Source organism: Sapajus apella, unplaced genomic scaffold, assembly GCF_009761245.1.
Source record: "Sapajus apella isolate SASKATOON/1434 unplaced genomic scaffold, GSC_monkey_1.0 scaffold48, whole genome shotgun sequence".
NCBI lineage: Eukaryota > Metazoa > Chordata > Mammalia > Primates > Cebidae > Sapajus > Sapajus apella.
This window is the reverse complement of record NW_022436988.1, coordinates 7,397,504-7,423,075: the sequence shown is the minus strand read 5'-3', so window position 1 is coordinate 7,423,075 and position 25,572 is coordinate 7,397,504. Positions and strand designations below refer to the sequence as shown.

The 25,572-nt window shown below is 57.8% G+C and overlaps 2 protein-coding genes across 6 annotated transcripts; one reads left to right on the top strand and one right to left on the bottom strand.

Moving 5' to 3' along the window:
• Nucleotides 1–489: 489 nt before the first annotated feature.
• On the bottom strand, nucleotides 490–14,643 carry CASKIN2 (CASK interacting protein 2). 4 transcript variants are annotated; one of them, XM_032241686.1, is made up of 20 exons: nucleotides 14,467–14,643; nucleotides 12,819–13,294; nucleotides 7,564–7,615; nucleotides 6,955–7,052; nucleotides 6,366–6,511; nucleotides 6,180–6,275; nucleotides 5,963–6,093; nucleotides 5,687–5,795; nucleotides 5,219–5,327; nucleotides 4,980–5,074; nucleotides 4,234–4,495; nucleotides 3,994–4,115; nucleotides 3,845–3,905; nucleotides 3,640–3,731; nucleotides 3,361–3,471; nucleotides 3,168–3,269; nucleotides 2,884–3,022; nucleotides 1,278–2,756; nucleotides 968–1,190; nucleotides 490–658 (listed from the first exon to the last, which is right to left on the bottom strand). In XM_032241686.1, the coding sequence occupies exons 2-20, from the start codon at nucleotides 12,910–12,912 to the stop codon at nucleotides 568–570; spliced, it is 3,612 nt and encodes a 1,203-aa protein (XP_032097577.1). In that variant the 5' UTR covers nucleotides 12,913–13,294; nucleotides 14,467–14,643; the 3' UTR covers nucleotides 490–567. The 4 variants fall into 4 exon arrangements, with proteins under 4 accessions (XP_032097577.1, XP_032097578.1, XP_032097580.1 ...); XM_032241687.1 differs by having other exon boundaries at nucleotides 12,819–13,336; nucleotides 14,467–14,603; XM_032241689.1 differs by lacking the exons at nucleotides 12,819–13,294; nucleotides 14,467–14,643 and adding an exon at nucleotides 9,051–9,947.
• A 925-nt stretch (nucleotides 14,644–15,568) lies between these two features.
• Nucleotides 15,569–25,346, top strand: TSEN54 (tRNA splicing endonuclease subunit 54). 2 transcript variants are annotated; one of them, XM_032241701.1, is made up of 11 exons: nucleotides 15,569–15,702; nucleotides 15,841–16,005; nucleotides 16,106–16,169; nucleotides 16,252–16,335; nucleotides 16,647–16,745; nucleotides 18,782–18,906; nucleotides 22,041–22,142; nucleotides 22,344–22,972; nucleotides 23,884–23,944; nucleotides 24,273–24,389; nucleotides 24,862–25,346. In XM_032241701.1, the coding sequence occupies exons 1-11, from the start codon at nucleotides 15,635–15,637 to the stop codon at nucleotides 25,010–25,012; spliced, it is 1,665 nt and encodes a 554-aa protein (XP_032097592.1). In that variant the 5' UTR covers nucleotides 15,569–15,634; the 3' UTR covers nucleotides 25,013–25,346. The 2 variants fall into 2 exon arrangements, with proteins under 2 accessions (XP_032097592.1, XP_032097593.1); XM_032241702.1 differs by lacking the exon at nucleotides 18,782–18,906 and adding an exon at nucleotides 18,692–18,744 and having other exon boundaries at nucleotides 15,570–15,702; nucleotides 24,862–25,340.
• Nucleotides 25,347–25,572: the final 226 nt, after the last annotated feature.

The following is a 25,572-nucleotide window of genomic DNA, read 5'->3' as shown; positions in this document are numbered from 1 at the left end:
GGCACAGTGACTTAGGACACAGGCTGGGGGTTATAGAGAAATAACCCCTAAAGCCCTACCAACCCCCCTTCCTCCCTGAGGAGAGCGCTCTTACCAAGGTCCCTGTCCAGGAGCAGGACTCTTGAATGTATGGCCTCACCCTGGTCAGATCACCCTGGGAGGGGCTTTGCTGAGATGCAGTGGAGGCCCCTCGCTAGTCAGGTTCTGATAAGGTGGGCTGTCCCACAAGAGCTGCGACGCCCATGGCTGCTGGCTTACAGTGGGAAGGGGCTCTGCTAGGAGGGGCGCTTTAGCCTGACCAGCCCTTGGCCCATCCCTAGGGTGGCAGGGCCTCTTTTTTTTTTTTTTTTTTTTTTTTTTTGAGACAGGGTTTCACCATGCTGGCTGGGCTAGTCTCGAACTCCTGACCTCGGGTGATCCGCCTGCCTCAGCCTCCCAAAGTGCTGGGATTACAGGTGTGAGCCACCACGCCCGGCCTTTATTTATTTATTTTTTTTAGAGGACAGGGGTTTCTTCTGTGCTGGGGCAAAGGCAGTGGACGTCGGCAGGTCATAGTGGGCAAAGGGCTCAGTCCAGCATGGCGTCCAGCTGGTCAGCCAGGGCGTCGAACATGGTGCTGATGTCATCCAGAATGTGCTTGGTGGAGGCGCTGGGGGCGCTGCAGCAAGGGGAAGGACGCAGTCAGGTCAGCCAGTGGCCTGCATCCCAATGGCCCTGGGGCAGGGGGCTGTCTGTCATAGCTCCTGGAGGCTCAGGGAGGCAAGGGACAGCCCAGGCTCGTATGCCTCTTAAATGGCAGCCACTAGGATTCCCTGAAGGTCAGATCTGGGTGACTCCAACACCTGGCCTCTTATCCCATTAGTGCCTGCAATGTCACCCTCCAACATCCCCAGGAGCTCCAGGCAGAGGGCACAGGGACCACTATTTCTCCGAAGCCTTCTCTCCCTCCCCTGCCAGCCCCCCTCACCCCTCTTGCTCCTCCGTGCCAATGCTCTTCTCCGCAGCTCTCAGTGCAGCTGCCAGGGACGAGCTGGTCTGCTCCAGTCTCTGCTGGGCCTGGCCTGGGCCCACAGTCCCAGTGCTCTCAGGCCGTGGAGGAGGCACTGGACGGGGGCCGAGCCGGGGCGCTAGCTTTGGGCCAGAAAATGCCAGCTGGGTGCAGGCCACCGATACAGGCTTGGGGGCTGTTCCTGCAGAGACAAAAAGGTTGGCCTGGGACTTGGCTGGGCCGGACGTAACCCTGCCAGCAATGCTTCTCCGCAGGCCTCGTCTCTTACCTGCTCCAGGCACCTTGAGGAGGGCAGCAGGGGCGGCTGGGGGTTCTGTCTCCCCACTCCGCTGACTAGCTGCTGAGCTCTCCAGACCCGGCCCTGGGCAGGGCAGCACCGAGGGCTGTGTGGCGGGGCTGGGAGCAAGGGGGGCTGGGGCTCCTTGGGGTGGAAGGCTGCTGGGCTCAGGCTGAGGAGGGCTAGGAGAAGCTGAAGGAGACTCGCCAGGAGCTGAGGAGGGCAGGGGGGCAGCAGGGCCAGGCGTGACGCTGGCCACTCCGAAGGCCAGCAGGGCGGTCTGCAGCGGCTCTCTCTCCCGGCACTTGGGCCTCCGCTTAACAGTGTCTGATTCTGTGAGGTTGAAATCGAGGCCCGGGGGCACGGATGTCTCTCGGGGTGGGGGGCCAGCGGGCTTCGGCCGCTGTTTGATGGTCAGGTTCCCTTCCTCTGCAAACGGCAGCCCTTCCCCAGAGCTGCCCCGAGATGGGGGCGTCCCCTCGGGGCCTGGCTCCTCCTCCTCTGTGTCCGACGACGGCCCTGACGGGGCAGGTGGGCCAGGGGGCTCTGAGGGGCCAGCGGGTTCACTCAGTGTTCGCCTTCGGGGCCCTGAGGCCCCCTCCTTGTGCCCTGGGCTCCCGTCTAGGGGAGGTGCCTCTGGGGTAGGGCCAGAGACAGAGCTGAGGCGCTTGGGGGGTGGGGGTGGGGGGCCTTTGCGCCGGGCCCGCAGGGCGAAGGACTGGCTGCGAGGAGTCCCCCGAGCTGGGGTTGGGGTGGCGCTAGGACTGGTCCGGGCAAGGGCGCTGCGTCCTGGCCGCCGGGTAAGGGTGGCATAACTGCCCAGGGCACTGCCCACTGGCCCTTCGGCCTCCCCTTCAGTGTCCCCCTCCACGGGGCCAGGGCGGCTCAGGCTGTGGGACCGGCGCTTAGGTCGAGGTGGGTCTGGGGGAGTAGCAGGGGGTCCAGCCAAGTAGGAGAAGGCCCAGGGTGCGCCAGGAGGTGGCCCTGGGGCCGGGCTGGAGGGGGAGCCCTGGGGGCTCATAAAAACATAGGGTGGGGGTCCTTGGCCAGGAAGTAGGGTACAAAGCTTAGGGGGCCGCTCTGTGCCCTCTGGAAGGTTCCTCTCCTGGAGGGTGCTAGGATCTCCACCTCCGGGCTGTAGGGCAGGCTGTTCCTGTGAGTGGCCGGACCCCCGTGAGCGTGCCCCGATGCTCTCCTGGCTGGGAGAGCGGGCAGGTGGGAGGGGGAGTGGCTCAGGGCCACCCCCTGCCATGGCTGCCTGTAGCTCTTGGCTCAGCTCGCTGCCCTGGAAGGTGAGGAGCCGCGGGCTGGCGGTAGCTGGGACTTCCCCGTTCTCTAGGCCCTCGATGGCCATCAGCTCCGGACCCTTGGCCAGCCGGCGCCCGCCTTCACTGAGGGCCTCTCCCTGCAGCAAGCCCCGCCGAAGCTCTGCCAGCCGCTTCACCCCCAGCATAAGCTTCTTCTGATGCCCTGAGATGGAAACAGAAGTGGCAAAGTTAGCTGGGGCTGGGGTTGTCCTGGCCATGACTGGGCCCCATTCTCTCTTCTCTTGGAGACCCCAAAGGTGGGTGGGGCCAGGCCTCAGGGCAGTCCTCACCGAGCTTGTTGACCCCGATCTCCTGCAGCTCCTCCCAGGTGAGGTCGGTCACCAGCCCCATGGAATCGTAGCCGCTGCTCACCAGCTGCTTGTGGTACTGCGGCAGCCCCAGTGCACACAGCCACTCCAGCAGGTCCGTCTGGAAGAGCATCGTCCTCAAAACAGCTCCCGGCCAGCCTCCGCCCCCAGCCAGAGAGGAAAAGGCACCAGCACGTGCCCTACTCCCCAGCCACCCTGATGGGCGACAGCACGTGCCCCACTCCCCAACCACCCTGATGGCTCACCGGGATGTAGGTAGGCAGCCACTCAGCAATGCTGAGCTGAGCAATCTCTGAGGCAATCTTCTTTCTGTGGCCAGGCTTGGTCACCCCGATGGCCGTCAGATCCTGCCGCACAGAGTCTGGCCATCAGGCCCTTCCCCTGCCTGCTGGGCCCTCCCCGGCCCACTGGGCACTGCTCCTGGGCTGCAGCACCCACCTCAGGCGTCATGCGGCTGATGGTAGGCACGTCATAGCCAGCCTGAAGAAAGTGGGCAGTGTAGCCCTCCAGCTGGAACTCACTCAGCCAGTTATAAATAGCCTGTGCATCCTGTGGGGTGGGGGAAGGGGGCAGAATTAGCAGGAACTGGGCCAAGCCTCCAGCCTCCCCCCAGGGGCCTGCCTGAGCAGGACTTCAGTCCATACAGAGGCCCTTGCATCTCCCTGCCCTACCCACCCCAGCCCCAAGGCCCACAGTGCACCCCAGGGGAGTTCACACCTTCCCCTCCAGCAGCTGTTCGGGCCGCACGTCCTGGGTGAAGATCTGCTCCCCAGAGCGGCAGTTGGCCAGAGGGCGGTGGCTCAGGTTGTCTTCAAGGAGGGAGAGACATGGAATGGAGAGGTGGCAGGAGGAAGGGGTGCCCACCCTTGGCCTCCTTACCTGCACCTCTCCTAGCCAACCCAGCTCCCCTGACCCTTCCTACCTGCCAGGGATGGTGGGTGGAGTCCTGGCAGCACCTGGTCCTCTCCGGCTGAGGGCAGTGGCTGGAGACAGGGCATGAGCTAACTTAGCATTTGAGGAACTGGCAGTGGGGGGTGAGCCCTGCCCTGGTTCCTGACCTCACCATCCTACCTGGGCATTCTCAATCAGGAGGCCAGGGCCGTGGCCGTTAGTGCCCTCGGAGCTCTGCCCGCTGCCAGCGCTGCGGATACTGCCCACACTGCCCTCACTGCCCACGCTATTCCTGTCACCTGCTGTGGAGGGGAGAAGCCAAGGGTCAGAGCCCCAGGGGACACTGCCAACAGCTGACTGGCAGCTTGCCCAGGCCACACACCCACACAGTGCCCAGCACTGCCCCCTGGGAGGATGTACCTGGGCTGTCTGGGCTGAGGCCCACCCGAGGAAGCTGGCCGTAGGTAAGAGGGTGCAGGGGGTCATCGGCAGGAGGCTGCGGTGTCCGGGAGAAGCCTGGGCGCAGGGGGGTGGGTGCGGAGGGGAGGCGGGCTGCAGGGACACCCACCCGCTTGCTGACCACCTCAACGATGCCCGGGGGGAAGTAGCCTATGCGGTCTGTGCCCCTTTGGCTCTCATGGATGTGGCCCTTCCAGCGGCCGTCGGGATGCTGTTCTAGCACCTGCGTCCAGGGGTGGGGGGCAGGGACCTGGTCACTCCCAGCACCAGGCAAGTGGCAAACAGCTGTTCCTGCAGCTGCAGTCCAGCAACCCTGGTCCAGCTCTTCCCCTGCCCCCAAGGAGCTGGCCTCTGATGCCCACACTGGCCCAAATTCCGCCCCTGCTGCCAGCAGCCAGCCCAATCTCCCCTGTGCCTCCAGGATGAGCCCTGGTGGCGGCCTGTGGTCAAATCACAGCTCCACTACTTGCTAGCTGTGTGACCTTGGGCAAGTCACTTTAATTTCTCTTAATTTTATTTTGTTTAATTCTCAAGTTTGTCATTCCTAAAGAAGAAACGCTAATCGCACTGCCTTCCTTGGCTTTGGGAAGAGTTAAATGAGGGTGAATATAGAAACCTCAGAGCAGAACCTGGTAACATAGCCAGGTGCCCAAATCAGTAACCAAAATCATTTGTATGTGCCAAGGAATGTCTGCCTGGCCCCTCACCGTGATGACATCCCCTGCCCGGACATTGAGAGCAGTGGGATCGTGGAGGTTCCAGAAATCCTTGAGCGCTCGGACCTTCAGGATCCCTGAGGCCTCTAAGAGAACGGGGTGGGGGAAAGGTGTCATCTAAGGGTCCTTAGGGCATCTTCCCAACCCGTATCCCCTTGACAACCCTCCCCCAGGGACAACCACTCCCCCTCCACCAGGCCCCCTGGGCAAGGTCTCCTCCCTGCACTTACCCCGCAGTAGTTGCTTGATTTCCCGGCTGGCCTGGGAGGTGGTGAACTGATTCACTATGTCCAGCGCCGTCTGGTTATATGTATTCCGGATGTTCACGTCCACACCTCCCTGGGCGCAAAGTGACGCATGAGCACACGCTAGGCACCTCTCCTCCCACTTCTCTCAGCTACCCAGGATGTAGGTACTATTATCATTTTCAGATTTTACAGACGAGGAAATAGAAGCTCAGGGACTCAATCAAGGACAAGCTCAAGTTCACTCAGCTAGTAGGCGGCAGAGCGAATTGGGCTGTTCTGCTCCCAATCCATCTCTACTGCCTCAGCACCGTTCAGAAGGAAGTCAGGCCTCTTCCCTGACGTCCATGCAAAAGCCATGCTGGAGTCCTCCCTCCCGAACCTCCCCAGCCAGTCAGGGCCCAGGGCAGAGGCTCCAGGGACACCTGCGAGGGAGCAGGGGCCCACACCCACCTCCAGGAGCAGCCGCACCACCTCGGTCTTGCCGTACAGTGCGGCCTCGTGGAGCGCCGTGCCAGTCTTGGTCTGGCGGTTGATCTCGATCCCGGCTCTCAGGAGCTGCCTGCAATGGACGGGGGGAGTCATGGGGAGGTGGGGCAGGAGGGGACGCTGACTGCTGGGGGCTGGGAGATGGAGAGCCCAGGTAAAGAGGGCAGTGGGGGAAGGCACTGAGGGGCACCGATGGTCCCACAGGAAGGTGATGAAAAAGTGGGGGTACCCCAAGGGTACCTGATGACTTCTCTGTGGCCATTCTTGGCAGCCAAATGCAGGGGTGTAGTGTAGTTGGGGTCACACGGGTCCTTGGCCTCGCCCTCCAGTAGTGCCACACATAAGTGGCTGTTCAGTAGCAGCTGGGCCACCTACAACAACCCAGCACCCAGTTAGAGCCTCCTCCTCAGACCTTGTACACGTCTAGGACCCAGCACCCCAAGGCTGCGGGCCTCACCTTGAGTCGGCCAAATTCACAGGCCAGATCCAGGGGTGTCTTCTTGGCCTTGTTGACCAGGCACGGGTTGGACTGATGCTGGAGGAGCATTTCTGACTAGGGTCAAGGGGAGCCAAGTGAGGGGGCCTGGCTTGTCCAGCACCCCGCTGCGCCCTGTGCCAAGTCCCTGTGGGCAGCCTCACATACCACCTCATAGTGTCCATACTGCGCGGCCAGGTGCAGGGGGATCTGCCCGTCCAGCGAGGCGGCATTGACGGCCGCGGAGGCACGCAGCAGCAGCCTCACAGGCTCCAGCCGGCCCTGCCAAGCTGCATAGTGTAGTGGGCGCATGCCTGGCAGGAGGGAAGAGGTTCTGAGGAACGTCCTGGGGTGGCATTGGGGGTGGAGAGGGACTGAGCAGAGGATGGAGCCAGGCCAGCTGAGGGGACCAGGGGATGCAATGCCAGCTCCACCTGCATGTGGTCAGGAAGAGGTCCAGCTTGACGGGGCTGAAGCCAGAGTCCTGCCGTGCCCACCTCGGATGATGATGACCCCAGGACAGCGACAAGACCTCGCTGAGCCTCAACCTACTCATCTGAATAATGGGATGTTAGTACCACCCTCTATGCAAGAAAACTGTAAAGATTAAACAGGGAAAAGCCACTTGCAAGCCTGGAGAAGCTGTGCTAACATCTATTAGCACTGCTACGTTGTAACAGGAGCAAGCTCTGGTCCAGGGTCTGGGTAGGGCCCCTACCTGCCCGGGGTGGGGGTCAGGGGCACATGGGGGTCTCACCATTGCTGTCCTTGATGTCAACGGTGGCCTGAGCCTCTAGCAGCAAGGCTATGAGCTCCAGGCTGCCCCCCAAAGCGGCGTGATGGAGGGCAGAGAATCTGGTGTGGGGGGACACAAAGTTGGGGGTGTTGGTGGGCAGCCTTTACCCCCAAATCCTGGTCTTCCATACCCAAACCTCTCCTGGGGGCTGGCAGGGATGGGTTACTGGCCACCCCACCCTGCCAGCCCTGCCGTGGGAGCGCAGTGGCTGGGCCACAGCATGAAAGGGCTCTGTGTCTGCACTGAGAGGCCTGTTTGTCTGGCCCCCAATTCCCAGCTGGCCCAGGGGAGGGGGCCGTGGGAGCAGGAGCCTGAGGGCTCCTACCCTCCAGGGAGAAAAGGGAGCCCCAAAGGAATCTGACCCCAGGAGGCCCCTCACTCTGGGCTAACTCCACAGGCGGGCGGGTGCCCCCTCCCTCTGGCCCTAGGGACAGGACCCACAATTCGAAGCAAATACACGTCCAGGGCCAAAGGGACCCTGGGCCTCAGGATCTTTCCTTCTAGCCCCACCCCTGGGGCTCTACTGCTCCCACCCAGCAGCTCTGCAGAGGGAAGGGGGCTCCCACTCACCCATCAGCATCCTGGTAGTTCACGTTGAGCCTCTTTGTGGAGCCCAGGAGCTCTGGGGGGGGTCAGGAGAGGAGGTGTCAGGGCCATGAGATAATCTGCCCTCACCCAGCATCCCTCTCCCCACCAGTCACAGCCCAGCTGACCTCTTGGTGTGCAGGAAAGTACCTGCCCCATGGCCTTTTGCCTGTCCCGTCCCTGTGGCTCCCACCCTGGCCCACCAGCCTGTCAGTGTGACGGCAGCCAGGGCAGGATGCTGCTTTGGCGGTGCCTGGCTTCCCCTCGCCCCAGCCCCACTTGTTTATAGAGCCAAAGGGGGCAGGGGGTGGGACTGGCACAATGTGCCCTCAGCGGACAGGCCCACGGTGTGGATGGTTAGCATTCCTGCCTGAATGGGCCAGGCAGTGAGTCACGTTGTCCTATTGGGCCGAGGGGTGGGGGAAGAGAAGGAAAGAGGCACTAGGTGTTCAAGGGCAGGACAAATGCTGCCTGAAGCACCACTATCCCCAGTCCTGGGCATTCCAGGGGAAGGTGACATCAGTCAGGCCTCTACCCCACCCCGGCTCTGCCAGGGGCTAGCTGTGTGACCATGACAAGTCATTTAACCTCCCAGGCTCAGTGTCCTCAACTGTAAAACGAGCTGATCAGAACCTGCTCACAGGGGCTGTGAGTACAGTGCCTGACCTTGTCATATGCAAAGAGAGGCGCTCTTGCCATCTAGCCCTCCTGATGTGTTGGTCAGTACCATCCCGATGTTAGGGTGATGGTCCTCCAACAAGAGCTGGCACAGGAGCCACACTGTTCCCACTGGGATCCCAGTGGGTTCTCAGACTGCCTGGGGAGTCCCTGCTACTGCTGACATGTCCGTGGCCTGGACAAGAACTCTGCAGGTTGGTGGTAAGAGGTACTGGGGCCAACCCCTCGGGGCAGGGTTCAGGCAGGTGTGCTCCCCGAGTGATCCAGGGAACTGGTGGGAGTGGTTCTTGAAGTGCCGGGGAGGGAAGGAAGGCCTGTCCCGGGCCGCCCCTGCCTCCTGCTAGACCCCTGCAGGGAAGGAGTGAGCCTGGCTCAACGAGGCTGGGCGGAGTGCCAAGCGTGCTGGCCCAGGCCTGCCCCCCAGGCTCTGGTGGGCCCCTCAATACCCCAGTAGCCTGGGCAGGACAGGGCTTCATTCCAACAGGGAGGGGAGGGACCAACCTTGCAGTGGGGAGCATGGCACAGGGAGGGAGGGGACAGCTACACTGAGGGCCAAGCTGAAGGACACTGTGCCACAAAGGTAAGGACAGGGCCAAGGAGGGACAAAAAGCTAAAGGGGCTGCAGCCACTGGGAAGAAACATAGACTCCATTTTTCTTCAGTCCCCTTGGAAAGAACCATTTCCCTTTTTCATTCAGAACTATTCGAGGCAGTAGAAAGAAGAGGGACTCTAGAAGCGGAAGTGCACAGTTCAAATGCTCACTCTGGCTGTGTGACCTTGGCCTGCCACCGCACCTCTCTGAGTCCCAGTGAATACGAGGTCAGCAGGGAAGAGACACAGAGCGCCCTTCAAGCTGCCTCCTCTTCCATCAGCCCTCCTCCTCCAACAGCCTGGACAGTTTGGGATGAGGCAGCTGGGTGGTGGGATGCAGTTCCTCCAGGGAGGGGCAGGACAATGTGACAGGCGGGACAGGAACAGGGCAAGGGCCAGGCTGGGTGGCTCCGTTCTTTCCAGAACAATGGCCGGAAAGGCAGTGGGGGAGAGGCTCAGAATGACCGGGCTGGGGACCTTGGCGGGAGGACAGAGGGTCCCGGTTCCAGGCACTTCCTCTGCGGTACAGCCTACTTCCCGGGCCTGGCGCTGGGGGTGGAAGGGTGGCTCCTGATTTAGGCTCCCGGGCAGAGGATGTGAGCTCAGCCGGCTGCCCCAGCACACCCCATTTCCTCTGGCCAAAGAAGGAGATTGTTAGGAAAAGGGAGTGGTGTGGAGGGGCAGGGTCAGGACAACTGTATTCCTCTTCTCTCAGCCACCTGCTCCCTGAAGGGGACCTGGGTGGGGGCAGAGAATCAGCCAGATATCAAAGGGAGGAGGCTGAGGGAGCATCTCCCGCCTCTCTGTTCTCTCTCTGGATAGCTATAAAGCTCCAGCTACCCCTCAGAAGGAAAAAGGGGAGTCCTGACACCTCCCTTGTAGCAGTTTCCTCTGCTTTCTTGTGATACGGAGCAAGAGTCCCCAGTCCCACTCCTGAGAACTGCATTAGAATTACCAGGAGAACGTCCTGATTCAGAGTCCCAGGCCCTCTGATGAGTCTGATTTTCAGGGGAATCCAAGGAGTCTGCACTTTTATTTGTTAAATTTTTTGAGACAGGGTCTTGTTCTGTTGCCCTGGCTGGAGTGTAATGGTACAATCTCGGCTCACTGCAGCCTTGACCTCCCAGGCTCAAGCAATCCTCCCACCTCAGCCTCCTGAGTAGCTGGGACTACAGGAATGTGCCACCATGCCCAGATAACTTCATAATTTTTTGTAGAGACAGCATCTTACTATGTTGCCTAGGCCAGTCTCAAACTCCTAGGCCAAAGTTATCCTCCCGTCTCAGCCTCCTGAGTAGTTGGGACTATAGGTGTGTGCCATCATGGCTGCCCCAGTCTGTACTTCCATTATTATTTTTTTTTTTTGAGACAGTTTTGCTCTTGTTGCTCAGGCTGGAGTGCAATAGCACGATCTCAGCTCACCCCAACCTCCGCCTCCTGGGTTCAAGCGATTCTCTTGCCTCAGCCTCCCAAGTAGCTGGGATTACAGGCAGGCACCACCACACCTGGCTAATTTTGTAATTTTAGTAGAGACGGAGTTTCTCCATGTTGGTCTGGCTGGTCTCAAACTCCTGACCTCAGGTGATCCGCCTGCCTTGACTTCCCAAAGTGAGACCCCCATCTCTGAAAAGAACAGGGAATTCTGATGGGCAGCTGAGTGCAGAGCACAGGGGACAGGGTGCAGCTTTGCCTCTGCTCTCCCATGCTATGGCTGTGTGACTTTAGGCAAGTCACTAACCCTCTCTGAGCATCACTTTCCTTATCTGCAGAATGAATATTGAAATACCTATCTCAGAGGCAGATAAGGAAATTACAATATTTCATAAACTATAAGGTTTGCAAATGTCATCTTGTGATCTCACTTTTGTCACCAGCTTCTCAGAGGACTTGGGAGGAGGCACAGTGCCAGGGCCTCACAAGGAATCCCAGGCCCCAGTCATGCTGTGCCTGTGCCTATACCCTGCACAGGGTGAATTCTCCCCTATGGAACCAAAGGAAGACCTCTTTCCCCACAGACATTTCCCACTGGGCACAAGGGACCTTCTCAGAGCCTAAAAGCCTGGATCTGCAGTTCCAGCCGCTGGTCTCCAGACCCCACCTGCGGGCCTCACTTTGAGGCCCCAGAGCTTCGAGGCCAGCAGCAGCTTGATCAAGGCCCCACTGGGCAGGTTGCCAAAAACAACACAAAGGTGACAGATGAAGGGAGTGGCTGCACTGTTGAACCTTAGGGCTCTCCCCTGGGACCTCCTTAGCACCTCCCCTGTGGCACTCACCCTGTGTCCACTTCCCTAGGCACAGAGACCACCCCACATCGCCACCTCTCCGGACCCTGGGTCTCCCACCCTGCCCTGATGTGCCAGTGGATGCATGAGGTTAAAGCTCTTCCTCTGGTACCCAGACCCCAGGTGTTCAGGTAGCCTGGGGGACTCCTTCCAGTGCACATGGCCAAGGTGTGTCTTGGGGCTACAGCCCCTGCACTCCAGAGGAGACCTTCCCATCCAGGAAACTACTCCTGCCTCAGTCTGGTGGCAGGACCCACCTCTTGCCCATGCTGATCTAGGATCTCAAGGTGACAAGTCCAGTGGCCTCCTGGGACAGCCCAGAGAGCGTTCCCTGAAGCCCAGGGGTCTATTCTCCCTATAAGGCAGTCTCACTACAGAGGGACCCAAGACATGGGGCTCAGGTGTGGCCACTACTGCATCGAGCTTCCAGGCTATGTGAAAACCTCTAGCAAACGAGCTCTGGCCATCACGCCCCCCACTTCCCCCGCCCCAAAGGGCACACATGTCAGGGTAAGAGGGACTTTATTTAGCAAGTGTTTAGAAAGTGCTGAACTTTTTTTAAGCAGTAGAACTCCCTTTTTAAAAGCGATCTTGCCGCCAGGTGCAGTAGCTCATGCCTGTAATCCAGCACTCTGGGAGGCCGAGGCACGTGGATCACCTGAGGTCAGGAGTTTGAGACCAGCCTGACCAACATGGTGAAACCCGGTCTCTACTAAAAACACAAAAACTAGCCAGGTGTGGTGGCAGGCACCTGTGATCCCAGCTACTTGGGAGGCTCGGGCAGGAGAATCACTTGAACCCGAGAGGCGGAGGTTGCAGTGAGCTGAGATCACACCGCTGCACTCCAGCCTGGGTGAGAAATTGAGACTCTAACTCAAGAAAAAAAAAAAAAAAGCTATTTTACAGATATCCTCTTAAGACACAAACACAGACGCTCTGGTTGAAATGTGTGCATTTGAGGTTGGGGGTAGGGATGAAGTTCTAGCTATTCAGTCTTCTCTAACCCACTGTCAGAAACCCCATGGCTCCAAAGAACACATCAGAAAGACCACCTGCTAGAAGGCGACTCCATGAGGACAGGAATCTGGGTCTGTTTTATTCACTACTATGGTCCAGTGCTGAGAGCAGAGCCTGAGCTGGGCGCCGTGACTCAGCTTATAATCCCAGCACTTTGGGAGGCCTAGGTGGGTGGATCACTTGAGGTCTGGAGTTCGAGACCAGCATGGTCAACATGGTGAAGCTCCATCTCTACCAAAAATATTTTTTTAAAAAAGCCAGGTGTGGTGGTGCACACCTGTAATCCCAACTACTCAGGAGGCTGAGGCAGGAGAATGGCTTAAATCCAGAAGTTGGAGGTTCCAGTGAGCCAAGATCATGCCACTGCACTCCAGCCTGGGTGATAAGCAATAGGCATTCAATAACGACGTGAATGAATGTACTTCAACCCTCTCATTTTGCAAGCAAGGAAACTGCAGCCCAGAGAGGTTAAGTGACTTGCCTAAGGACACACAGCAAGGGGAACCCAACTTTCTCTCTGGCTCTCTCACACAGAGGCACTTCTTATTGAGCACAAGACAGTCCACCCTCCCCAAGCATGCAGATCACAGTGACCCATCCCCATGCCCCAAACCTCAGTGGCCTGAACACTCAGAGGGCTTCAGCTAGATGCTCACCCCACCAAGTACTCACTTGTCTTTGTGGCCTTGACCTTCGCCACCAGTTTCTGCACACCGGTCACATCTCCATTCTTGACAGCGAGGATCAGGTCCTGTTCACGACCCATCCTGGCTCCTGGTCTGAGCTCTGCGCTCAGGAGTCCAGGGCAAGGGTCCAAGCTGGGGCGTCAGAGCACCATGCCGCAGCTCCTTGGAGGGCTCCCAGTTCTGGGGGAGCAAGTCTGGTGTCCCAGGCAGCGGGCTCCTTGCCAGGTGCTGAGGGTCACTCCCAAAGGTACTCTGAACTGCCACCACAGGAAGGAAAGCCAATCTTTGTGGGGTGGAGGTTATGTGGAAATCTGGATGGATATCAGCTTGTGGCTTCCGACAGCTCCAGGATGGGCTGGGACCGGGCACACCAATCTTCCCGGCTTGGCTGGGGAACACCAGTGCCTACCCAGAAAGCAGCCAGCATTCCCTTGGGCCTCAGGCAGCACGGGTCCCAGGGGTCTGGAAAAGGGGCAGTGTCTCTGTTGAATGCTGGGCCACAGCCTGCAAGGGTTCCAGAAGCGGGGTGCATAGGATGAGCAGGACAGAACCTTAAGGAAGCCCTCTGGCTCCCCTGAGAGTTGATGGAGGAGCTGAGCCACTTGAAGTTCGGAGGAAGCTGCCATGCTTGAGAGGAGTATTGGTGGGGGGGAGGTGGCATTCTGGAAGGGGGAGGCTGAGTCACTGGGGCCCCAGGGCACCTGGCAGTACCTCAACCTTGGGCAGGAGGGGCCCTGGCAGCATGACATACTGGGGCAGGCCGGGCCAGCAGCCTGTTCTCCACAGCCCCAGGCTCCGACACCCACAGACAACTGGCGGGCCAGAAGGTGGGGCCGGGAGGGTCAGGCACAGGCACAGGCAGGCGGGCAGGGGTCACTCCCTGTCAAAGGCGCCAGCCCCCAGACTCCGCCCTACGGAGGAGTAATGGCTGGATGCCCTAGCCCTAGGGCTCTTTGTGAACGGAGGGCATGAAGTGCTTCTGGCCCCCCGTTTCTGGGGGCTCTGCCTGCTGGAGAGCGAAGCTCACAGCACCTGTTGCTGACCCGTCCTCGCCCCTTGTGTCGGGTGGAGGAGCAGCTGGGCAACGAAAACAGACAGAGCTCGGGCACGGCTGATAAACGGGCTCCCAAGCGCCCCAAGCCTGAACCTGAAGCCCAAACCCTGGACTCCACTGCAAAGAAGCTTACGTCAGTTTCTCGGTGGCAGCGCATTTGTTGCCAAAGTCTTGTGGCATGAGATCCTCGCAGGCCTGGGGCCCTAGCCGGGAACCCCTCACTCCCCAAATGTCCCAAGCCCAACCCAGGGGCACTCCCACTCGGGGCCCGTTGCCGTCGTAGGCGGAGGGCGCCCTTGGCAGTGCCTGGGGTCGGCCTGGTTCCCCCGCCCCCCGGAATGTCCCTCCAGCGCCGAGCAACCCCCCAGTCCAGCCCAGCCCAGCCCAGCCCAAGCCCACCCCGGGAACAAAGCGGCGGGAGAAGCCGGGCGGGCCAAGCCCCGAGGTATAAACGCGGAGGATGGAAAAAGGGGCGCGAGGAGGACGGAAGGAGCGGGGAGATGGAGGCGCCCGCCAATCCCGCAAGGAAAGTTAGTTTGCGCCCGCCCCCAGGGGCGCTGACCCCCAGCGCGGGCCTCACCTTTCCCGGCCGCCCGCCGGGGTCCGGCTGGCCCTGCTCGGTCCCTGGCACTCAGGACGGTGGCTCCCACTCCCCCCGCCCCCCTTTCTCCTTCTCCTTTTCCAAGGCCGGCTCGGCGCCTCCCGCAGGAAATCCCGCCCCTCCCCCCTCCCTCCAGCCGGATCGGGAGCGGAGGGACCGTCCCGGCCGCGCAGTCAGGCTGTCAGTCAGGGGCGGCGGCTCCGCCCCCATCCGTGCCAGGTCCCGCCCCCATTTTCGTCCACCCGCAGCGGGGGCGCTGACCGGATCAGCGCATGCGCCCAGGTAAAACGGAGAGGCCGGGGTGGTGAAGCGGTGGTGACCTGGGGCCCTGGAGTTAGACCCAAGGGCGAGACAACCCGGGTCTGACTGGTGGGAGAGAAGACGTAAGGTGAAGGGGGTTGGCAGCCAAGACGCGGGATCCCACTTACAGTACTCTCCGCCCGCCGCCGGTGTCGCCCACCCGTGGCCGCTGGCCGGGCAATGGCACCACCTAGCGGACGGCGCCGGAGCGGCCCGCGGGGGCGGCGCGGGGACCCCAGCCTCGAGGAGGCGCTCTTGCCGGGCGGAGGTGGCGCTTCAGCACCGTCTCGTGCCGGACAGCGCCTCCCACCCCTGCCCCTTAAAACCTGGCTTCGGAGCTCGGCCGGAGGGACCCAACAGAAGACCCCGAAGAAATGGCAAACCTCCCCGGACCGCTCCTGACAGTCCCCGGGTGTCCTTTGGTCTGCAAAGTCGGAATTTGCACACCCTTCGCTCGCCTTTCTCTGAGCTCTTCTGCCCTCCTTGCCCAGCCCGGACGGTGGGGACTAAGCAGCGAGGGGCTGGGCAGCGGCGGTAACACGTGTGACAATTCGTACTGCCCTCCTGGCCGCCGGCTCCTGAGGCTTTACTGGAGAGAAGCCCCAAGGAGGGCTGGGAAGAGGAGAGGGGGTTCCTGCACCTCCAGCAACCTGCGGGCTGAGCTCCGAGCCTCGGCGTCGGGGCGCGTGCCCCGGGCACTAGGACCCAGGACAGTCAGGAGGGCGCAGAGTGGGCGGGGAAAGGGGCGGGGCTGCCGCCGCGGCACGCATCGGCGGGCGCTAGGGCAGCGCGGAGCTCCGGTAGTGGGCGGGGCGTGGCGGCGCGCGCAGCGGCAGGCGGCGGCAGGATGGAGTCTGAGCGCGAGCCCCAACCCCAGCCGGCGGCAGTGGAGGTTCCTGCGGGACGCGTGCTCAGGTGCGGTGCGGCCCCGCCCGGCCAGAGGGGGATGTGGGCGGGGGGCGCTAGACCAGTGCGGGTGGGGAAACCAGCGCCCAGACCGGGCCGGGCGGCCCCCGATGCGTGGCGCTGATCCTGAGTCCCCTTTTCCCCCAGCGCCCGGGAGCTCTTCGCCTCCCGCTCGCGGTCGCAGAAGCTGCCCCAGCGCTCACATGGCCCCAAGGACTTTCTGCCCGACGGCTCGGCAGCCCAGGCCGAGCGGCTGCGCAGGTGCCGGGAGGATCTCTGGCAGCTGCTGGCTGAGCAGCGCGTAGAGCGCCTGTGAGAGGGGCGGGCCCGGGGCTGGGCGGAGCAGGGGCGGAGACTGGCCGCGGGGGCCTCCCGCGTGAACTGACGCGGACCCTTCCCCACTCCTCGCCAGGGGCAGCTTGGTGGCTGCCGAATGGAGGCCGGAAGAGGGCTTCGTGGAGTTGAAGTCTCCTGCGGTGAGCGGCGGGCTCCGAGCTCGGGGACCGCCTTCCCTGCCCTCCTCCTTCCCCTGTGACACTTGCTCTGGGCCCCACACAGGGCAAATTCTGGCAGACCATGGGCTTCTCAGAGCAGGGCCGGCAGCGGCTTCACCCGGAAGAGGCCTTGTATCTCCTGGAGTGTGTGAGTGGGGCCCGGGAGGTGGGGAAGGAGTTGGGATCGAAGAATGGGAAGGACACGTTTTATCGGAGAAAAAGCACACACAACCCGGTCTTTAGAGAACGGATAACCGAACCTTTAGAGCAGGAGGTAGTACTTTGCAGGGAACAGGGATTCCAGTCCAAAGTAGTGATGCTACTCTGCTTTTCTGGTTGGCCACATTCTTGATGTGCTGCTGGGAGGTGGAGGGGGAGGTTTCAGAGCTGGGAAGTTGCCTCACTACTCTGTGGCAATGCAGAGAGGGCTCATAAGCTGAGCGTTGGCCCTACTTCCAGGGCTCCATCCAGCTCTTCCACCAAGACCTGCCACTGTCTATCCAGGAAGCTTACCAGCTGCTGCTGACCGACGATACTGTTACCTTCCTGCAGTACCAGGTATCTGCCCCCATCCCGCCCCCAGGAGCCACCCATCCACTGAATCCGTGAGCATTGTCGAGTACCCATGAGGTGCCTGGCACACTGTCACATGCTGGGGCTGCAGGGCAGACGAGGGCTGTGCGGTCATGAGGCTTACATTGCAGTGACGGCCTGTTGGCTTCACATAGAACCCAGTGCTGGCAGAAGATAAGGTGGGGGAGGAGAATCGGAAGAGAATGGGCTGTTCATTCAGGTGAGAGAAGGTGAGGGGTTGTCCCAGGTTGGGGGTGGGTGGGGTTGCAGTGAGTGAAAAGTAGACGAATCTGAGAAATATTTTAGAGAAAGAATGGATAGGACTTTGCCAATGGATTACATGTCAGGATTAAGGAGAGAGAACCCAGGATTACCATCCATGATTTGGGCATGTGCAAGTGGGTGAAGGGTACCATCATATTCTGACTATGAAGAATGAAGAGGAGCAGATTTGGGAGGATGAGACTAGTCAAGGGAGCTCTATGTCGGATAAGTTAATTTTGAGGAGCTTCTTGGACATCCTAGTGAATGTCAAGCAGATGGACAATTGGAATCCAAGTCTGGAGCATGGGGAGAGGTCAAGGCTAGATGTCAATATGGGCGCCATGAGCACCTGGATGGTATTGGAACTACTGGACTGTATGAGAGTGCCGTCAGAGTCGAGGGCTGGGTCTGAGCCCTGGGGCTCTCTGAGTAGTTTAGGGAGCAGATAAGAGGCAGAAACAGACTGAGGGGTGTCTGGTGATACAGGAGAAAAACCAAAGTTGTGGCCAGGCACAGTGGCTCACACCTGTTATCCCAACACTTTGGGAGGCCAAAGCAGGCGGATCATGAGGTCAAGAGATCAAGACCATCCTGGCCAACGTGGTGAAACCCCATCTCTACTAAAAAGACAAAAATTAGCTGGGCATGGTGGCGTGAGCCTGTAATCCCAGCTACTCGGGAGTCTGAGGCAGGAGAATCTCTTAAACCCGGAGGGCAGAGGTTGCAGTGAGCCAAGATCGAGCCACTGTACTCCAGCCTGGGCAACAGAGCAAGACTCCGTCTCAAAAAAAAGGAAAACCAAAGCCACATCACAGAAAGGTCTTTCTTTTTTTTTTTTTTTTTTTTTTTTTGAGACGGAGTTTCATTCTTGTTACCCAGGCTGGAGTGCAATGGCGCGATCTCAGCTCACTGCAACTTCTGTCTCCTGGGTTCAAGCAATTCTTTTGCCTCAGCCTCCCGAGTAGCTGGGACTACAGGCATGTGCCACCATGCCCAGCTAATTTTGTATTTTAGTAGAGACGGGGTTTCACCATGTTGACCAGGATGGTCTCGATCTCTTGACCTCGTCTCGTGATCCACCCGTCTCGGCCTCCCAAAGTGCTGGGATTACAGGCGTGAGCCACCGCGCCCTGCCTGGGAAGGTCTTTCAAAGAGGAAGTGGTTAGCTATGCTGAAGGCTGCTGAGAGATCAGGCAGGATGGGGGACATTCTTGTGTACGTCCTTCTGATATGAATACAGGGACACCCCACCTGTATCTGTGGAGGTGTGGGGCTGGGGAGATGCCCACCACCTTCTGCCATCTTTTTGTTCCCATGGTGGTCAGCAGCTTCACTCTCGGGAGCTTTGGTATGAGAATACTCAAGTATTTCAGGGAGTGGTTGTTTTCTGGTTCCATGGCTGTCAGTTTTTTGGGATTTGCATTTAAGTCAAGAAATGGCTAAATGTCATTTGTGCCGAGTAAGGTAAGCGGGAAGACACAGGAATTCTGAGCCTGAGATCTTTGGGGGTGGTGTTCGTAATGGAGCATGCTCCAACCTTAGTTGCAGGGTGTGGAACCTGGGGGCGTACAGGAAGGGCAGGGAGGGCTTGGGGATGGCCTGTGTCTGGAGAAACCATTTGGTGTTTCCAGAAGTGGCCATCTGAGCTTCCTTTTTTTTCTTTTGAGGTCTTCAGCCACCTGAAGAGGTTGGGTTATGTGGTTCGACGATTTCAACCAAGGTAAATCCCCTTCCTGTTGCTCTTCCACATATTCTAGTCCAGGGACCTGGCTGACTGGTCTCTGGTAGAAAATGGCCTCTCCTTACCTGGAACTCTTGGCTGGAGTGCAGCTCCTTGGACGTGGACTGGGAGCCTCTGCTGGAAGCGTTCTGAGAGAGGCAGGTTGGGAGGAGTCCAGGTCATTGCACTTTATTCTGGGTTATGAAATCGAGCCCCATTTTCAGGTGACCCGTGCCTGCATCTGAGCGAGCACTGAGAGGCAGGGTTGGAACGGTGTCCGACACTTAGTACGTGCACAGGCAGATACGTAGAGTGTTTGCTTAAAAGAAGAACTGGGTGAGGAATTTATAGTTAGTAGGGTTTCACATTTTTATTTTTTTTGTTTATTTTTTTTTTTGAGACGGAGTTTCGCTCTTGTTACCCAGGCTGGAGTGCAATGGCGCAATCTCGGCTCACCGAAACCTCCGCCTCCCGGGTTCAGGCAATTCTCCTCCCCCAGCCTCCTGAGTCGCTGGGATTACAGGCATGTGCCACCATGCCCAGCTAATTTTTTGTATTTTTAGTAGAGACGGGGTTTCACCATGTTGGCCAGCATGGTCTCGATCTCTTGACCTCGTGATCCACCCGCCTCGGCCTCCCACAGTGCTGGGATTACAGGCTTGAGCCACCGCGCCCGGCCAGGGTTTCACATTTTTAATGCCAGGTTAAATGTTTTTTCTTTCATTAGCTTAGTAATTCAGCATTGCTAAGAGGCAGAGACCTTCAGACTTGGAATGGAAATGGGTACAGCTTTTGCAGTTACAGTATGACACAAAAGCTCTAAAGCAGGGACATCTTTTTTCTTCTTCTTTTTTTTTTTTTTTTGAGACTGAGTGTTGCTCTTTCACCCAGGCTAGAGTGCAGTGGTGCGATCTCGGCTCACTGCAACCTCCGCCTCCAGGTTTCAAGCAATTCTCCTGCCTCAGTCTCCCGAATAGCTGGGATTACAGGCGCCCGCCACCACGCCGGATGAGGTTTCACCATGTTGGCCAGGATGGTCTCGAACTCCTGACCTCGTGATCCGCCCGATTCAGCCTCCCAAAGTGCTGGAATTACAGGTGTGAGCCACCTTGCCCAGCCCATCTTTTTTCTTTTCTTTTCTTTCTTTTTTTTTTTTTTTTTTTGAGGTGGAGTCTCTCTCTGTCACCCAGGCTGAAGTGCAGTGGTGTGATCTCAGCTAACTGTAGCTTCTGCCTTCTGGGTTCAAGTGATTGTCCTGCCTCAGCCTCCCAAGTAATTGGGATTATAGGTGGATACCACCACGCACGGCTAATTTTTTTTTTAATTTTTAGTAGATATGGGGTTTCACCATGTTGACCAGGATGGTCTCAATCTCTTGACCTCGTGATCCACCTGCCTCGGCCTCCCAAAGTGCTGGGATTACAGGCGTGAGCCACCATGCTCAGGTTTATGTCTTTTCTTTTCTGAAAGTGGAATCAATCCTAAGGAAGTAATCATGGATGTGTACAGTGGTTCACCTGTGAGAATGATCAACCATATTTGTTGACTGTTGGCTGGGGGCCAGGCCCTGTACACATTGCTGAGAACAGAAGCGCAAAATCACTGCCCTCGGGGCCGGGCGCGGTGGCTCACGCCTGTAATCCCAGCACTTTGGGAGGCCGAGGCGGGTGGATCACGAGGTCAAGAGATTGAGACCATCCTGGTCAACATGGTGAAACCCCGTCTCTACTAAAAATACAAAAAATCAGCTGGGCATGGTGGCGCGTGCCTGTAATCCCAGCTACTCAGGAGGCTGAGGCAGGAGAATTGCCTGAACCCAGGAGGCGGAGGTTTCGGTGAGCTGAGATTGCACCATTGCACTCCAGCCTGGGTAACAAGAGTGAAACTCCGTCTCAAAAAAAAAAAAAATCACTGCCCTCACAGAGCTTGCGTTTAGTGAGGAGTCACACAGAACACCCTCACTGTGCAAGATCAGTGTACTTGCAAACAAGAGCTGAACAAGAGGCAGGCTCACACATATTAGAGGCGATCTCTTAGAGCAGCTCTGTCCAGTGGAACTTTCTGTAGTGATGAAAATGTTCTGTGTCTGTGTTGTCCAGTACGTGGGGCTAGAGCAACTATGGGACTGAGTGTTTTCATTTAATTTACATTTATCTAAATCGAACTTAAATAGGCCGGTCGTGGTGGCTCACACCTGTAATCCCAGCACTTTGGGAGGCTGAAGCGGGTAGATCACCTGAGCTCAGGAGTTCAAGACCAGCCTTGCAACATGGTGAAACCTCATCTCTACTAATATAAAAAAAAAAAAAAAATCAGCTGGGCGTGATGGCGGGTACCTGTAGTCCCAGCTACTCAGGAGGCCAAGGCATGAGAATTGCTTGAACCCAGGCAGCAGAGGTTGCAGTGAGCCAAGATAGTGCACTCCAGCCTGGGTGACAAAGTGAAACTCTGTCTCAAAAAAAAAAAAAAAAGAAAATTTAACTTAAGTAGCCACTTGTTGCTAGTGGCTCCTGTATTGAACATGATAACCTAAGAGCCTTAAAAATTCACAGCAGGGGCCGGGCGCAGTGGCTCACACCTGTAACCCCAGCACTTTGGGAGGCTGAGGCAGGCAGATCACTAGGTCAAGAGATGGAGACCATCTTGGCCAACATGGTGAAACCCCGTCTCTACTAAAAATACAAAAATTAGCTGAGTGTGATGGCAGACACCTGTAGTCCCAGCCACTTGGGAGGCTGAGGAAGGAGAATTGCTTGAACCTGGGAAGGGGAGGTTGCAGTGAGCCAAGATCACGCCACTACACTCCAGCCTGGCGACATAGCAAGATCCCATCTCAAAACAAAATTCACAGCAGGGAAGAATGCTGCAGAGACAGGGGGCTGTGTCCATAATATATTACTGAGTGAAAAAAAGATCACAAAACAGTATGTTAGTACAATGCCATTTTTGTTAGAAAAAAATATGGAGATTGAGTCTCACACAGAAAAAAAATTTATATATATATATGGAGAGAGATTAGTCAATGTGTACGTAAAAGAAAAAAGTGTTAATAGCAGTTATCTAAGGTTTTTATTTTTCTGTATTTTCCAAGTTTGCCAGCTCCTGTGGGCCATTGCCTAGGCAGAGGCACGTGGCTGGGCCTGTACCCCTCCTGCAGGTCTGGGGCCTTAGCCCTTGGGTATGGCTCCGATCCTGGCCCACCAACTGTCCCCTTGAACCCGTTTCCTCACGTATCACACCGGATCCCAAGGCTGAGGAGGTGGGTCAGTGGCCCACATGCTCTTCTCACCCCACAGCTCTGTCCTGTTCTCGTATGAGAGGCAGCTTAACTTGGATGGCAGCATGCAGCACTTGGAGGACGGAGATGGCAAAAGAAAGAGGAGCAGCTCCAGCCCTTGGTAAAGCCCACATCAGGGGCACGCCCCAGGGAGTGCTGGTGTCTGGGACCTTGGAAAATGCACAGGCTTTTCTAAGAACTAGGCTTGAGCAGCTCCCACACAGGCTCAGGAAGACACTAGGGGACCTGTCTTCAGCTCCCATGGGACGTGTGCACCTTAGCACCCGGGGCAGATGTGTTGCTTTTCCCCCACGTCCCTCAGGTCCATTAATAAGAAGGCCAAGGCCCTGGAGAACTCCCTGCAACCTGAGAGTCTGGCAGCCTCCAGCCCACCTCCCTCCAGCCAGCCCAGCCAATGCCCAGAGGAGAAACCCCAGGAGCCAAGCCCCATGAAGGGCCCAGGGGGCCCCTTTCAGCTTTTGGGGTCCCTGGGGCCCAGCCCTGGCCTGGCCAGGGAGGGGGTGGGGTGCAGCTGGGAGAATGGCAGAGCTGAGAAAGGAGTCACAGGGGCTGGCAAGCCACGCTGGAACTTCGAGCAGATCTCCTTCCCCAACATGGCTTCAGATAGCCGCCACACCCTCCTATGTGCCCCAGCCCCAGAGCTGCTCCCAGCCAATGTGGCTGGGCGGGAGACAGATGCAGAGTCCTGGTGCCAGAAGCTGAACCAGCGCAAGGAGAAGCTCTCCAGATGGGAAAGGGAGCACCACGTGGAGGCCGCGCGCTTCCGGGAGGATGTCAATGCTGATCCCGAGGTGCAGCGCTGCTCTAGCTGGCGAGAATACAAGGAGCTGTTGCAGCGACGGCAGCTGCAGAGGGGCCAGAGCCAGGCCCCTCACCTGTGGGGCCAGCCCGTCACCCCCCTGCTGAGTCCAGGCCAGGCCAACTCCCCAGGTACCCCCTGAGCCTGCCACATCAAGGGCCACTGGCAGCTGATGAATCACAGGACTTTGGAAGGGGCACAGATGAACCAGGACAGATTGAGGCTTAAGAAAGATGTGGGAGGAGGGAGTGGACCCACAAGGGAGGTCCGTTCTCCCAGGGAGCAGCAGGGCCTGTGTGGGAAAGCTTAGAGATGGTGAGTCAGGAGAGGTAAGGAGGGGTGGAAACTGACCATATCCTAAAAATCATAACATGCATGTGGATGGCTTTGCCAACATCTAGCTGTGATCCTAACCAGTTAGATGGAAAAAGGAGGTGCCTTCTTGACCAAGTGAAAGAAAGGCTTGCTGTCTGCTCTAAGCACAGGGAACCAATGGGGAAAGAATAGCTAATGTATTAATGGATTCCAAACTACTTAAAGCTTTCATGGGAACATGGTAGATTGTAGATAACTAGATAGGATTGCCAGATCAGTTCAATTTGACTTTCAGATAAACAACTAATTTTTTAGGATAAGTATGTTCCAAAACTTGCATGGGCTATGCTTGTACTAAAAAAATGTTGCTAGGCTCATATCTGTAATTCCAGCACTTTGGGAGGCCAAGGTGGGGAGATCACCTGAGGTTAGGAGTTCGAGACCAACCTGACCAACATGGTGACATCCTGTCTCTACTAAAAGTACAAAAATTAGCCGGGCATGGTTGTACACACCTGTAATCCCAGCTACTTGGGAGGCTGAGGCTGAGGCAGGAGAATTGCTTGAACTTGGGAGGCAGAGGTCGCAGTGAGCTGAGATCACAGCTCTGCAAGACTCCACCTCAAAAAAAAAAAAAAAAAGTTGCTAAATCTGGCAGTCCTAAACTAGATGGTAGACTGAGAAGTGTGACTCCCTCCCCAGTACCTTGTTTTCTCTGTCCTTGTAGCCATGGTCCTTCAGCATATCTCTGTGCTGCAGACCACACACCTTGCTGATGGAGGTGCCTGGTAAGTTTCCAAGCAGTGACGTCTCCACAGTATCTTGGCCACCAGGAGTTGGTGGTTAGGATTTGGCTCCTGAAATAGGGTGTGAGCTAGAGGACTGTTCTAGGGACCTCTACCCCCACGCCTAGCTCTGAGCCATAACTAACGTTCATGTGTGTCTAGGGAAGAGGGAGAAACAACCAGTGGGTTAGCGCAAGGGTTCAGAGCCCCCCACCCTCAAGTGGCACCTCCGTGAGGCTGCTTCTAGGAACTAGTGGTGGGAAAGGGTGGGGTGGAAAAGAAAGGTTGGGAAGAAGAGTTCATGTCCTAACGTTTCTCACTGTATCGTCAGGCTGCCGGAGAAGTCTGGGGGCTTGGAAATCAGCTTTGATGTTTACCAGGCCGACGCTGTGGCCACATTCCGAAAGAATAACCCTGGCAAACCCTATGCCCGGATGTGCATTAGTGGGTATGCAGTGAGCCAGCATTGCCCCTCCCCCAGCTGGTGCCAGTTCTCCTGTGAACCCAGTGGGACTCCTCTGCACTCCCCTGGCCAGTGTGCCAATCTCTGAGAGGAACCTGAGGTCCAGAGAGGCTAAGCAACCCACACAAGGCCACACAGCCAGTTTGTGCTGCCCTCCTCTGAGCGTCTCATTGCTGGCATTTTAGGGTAGTCTCTCACCAGTGCAATTTTAGTCTAGGGCTCACCCAGCAGAAGGGCTGTGGATTGGGGGGATTTACAGGCTGAGAGTGGTGGGCACCTCCCCAACCAGGGTTCTGGGGCTTTCTTCATCAGAGCCCTGTGTTTTGCAGACAGAAGAGATCCTGGGCCAGAATTCTTGCACCCCAGCTCCTGCCTTAGAATCTCCCTTCTCTGAGAGCCATAGAGCTTAGCGGGCTATGGCTGGGTCTCTAACCTCTCTAACCCTTTGTCCCTGCAGATTTGATGAGCCTGTCCCAGACCTCTGCAGCCTCAAGCGGTTGTCTTACCAGAGTGGGGATGTCCCTCTGATCTTTGCCCTGGTGGATCATGGTGACATCTCCTTCTACAGCTTCAGGGACTTCACGTTGCCCCAGGATGTGGAGCACTGACCTCACAGCTCTGCAGGGGATGGAGCTTGCTCCAGGGGACTGGGACTGGTTGTTCTCAGGGACCATCTCGGCTGCCTCCTGTACCCAGACTCTAACCTGTAGCTTCAGGGGCCAGTCTGGGCCTTGGCCCTGGGCGTCTAATACAAAGAGTGAAACTGACCCTCTCCCCTTGTCTGCTGCCTTGCAGTGACCACCCTGGAACTCAGGAGTAGATTTTAAGGACCCAGGAGGTGGGGCAGAAGAGAGGACTCTGTGCCTTTAACGTGAGGGTGCCTGCTTCCGTGCCATAAAGCCAAAGCCATTAAAAATAAATCTCTTTTCTGCTGTTTCTGTATGTACTAGGTAAACCCCTCTGGCCCCAGCCCCTCACCCCTGCTTTATCCACTCCAGGAGATGCGCTTCCTCCGGTGTGGGATCTAAGAGTGAGGGAAGCCCGCGGGAAGGCAGGAACGCGACCTTGAACCTTTTGAGCCTTTCTCAGGCCTGCGGCGGAGGGGATGGGACATCACAGGGCTCCTGGAGGGAGGGCGCGCCCACTGTCCTTCCCTGGGCGCAGCGGG

Bases quoted from the DNA above. Each gene is read 5' to 3' on its own strand.
- CASKIN2 (XM_032241686.1), bottom strand. From the start codon at position 12,912: ATGGGTCGTGAACAGGACCTGATCCTCGCTGTCAAGAATGGAGATGTG. The intron at 7,616-12,818 runs GTGAGTACTTGG...GACCCCCCCCAG, and splicing joins GGTCAAGGCCACAAAGACAA to AGCTCCTGGGCTCCACAAAG. The intron at 6,094-6,179 runs GTGAGGCCCGCA...GGGTTGTTGTAG, and splicing joins GTGAATTTGGCCGACTCAAG to GTGGCCCAGCTGCTACTGAA.
- TSEN54 (XM_032241701.1), top strand. From the start codon at position 15,635: ATGGAGTCTGAGCGCGAGCCCCAACCCCAGCCGGCGGCAGTGGAGGTT. The intron at 16,746-18,781 runs GTATCTGCCCCC...CACATATTCTAG, and splicing joins TTACCTTCCTGCAGTACCAG to TCCAGGGACCTGGCTGACTG. The intron at 22,973-23,883 runs GTACCCCCTGAG...CTGTCCTTGTAG, and splicing joins AGGCCAGGCCAACTCCCCAG to CCATGGTCCTTCAGCATATC.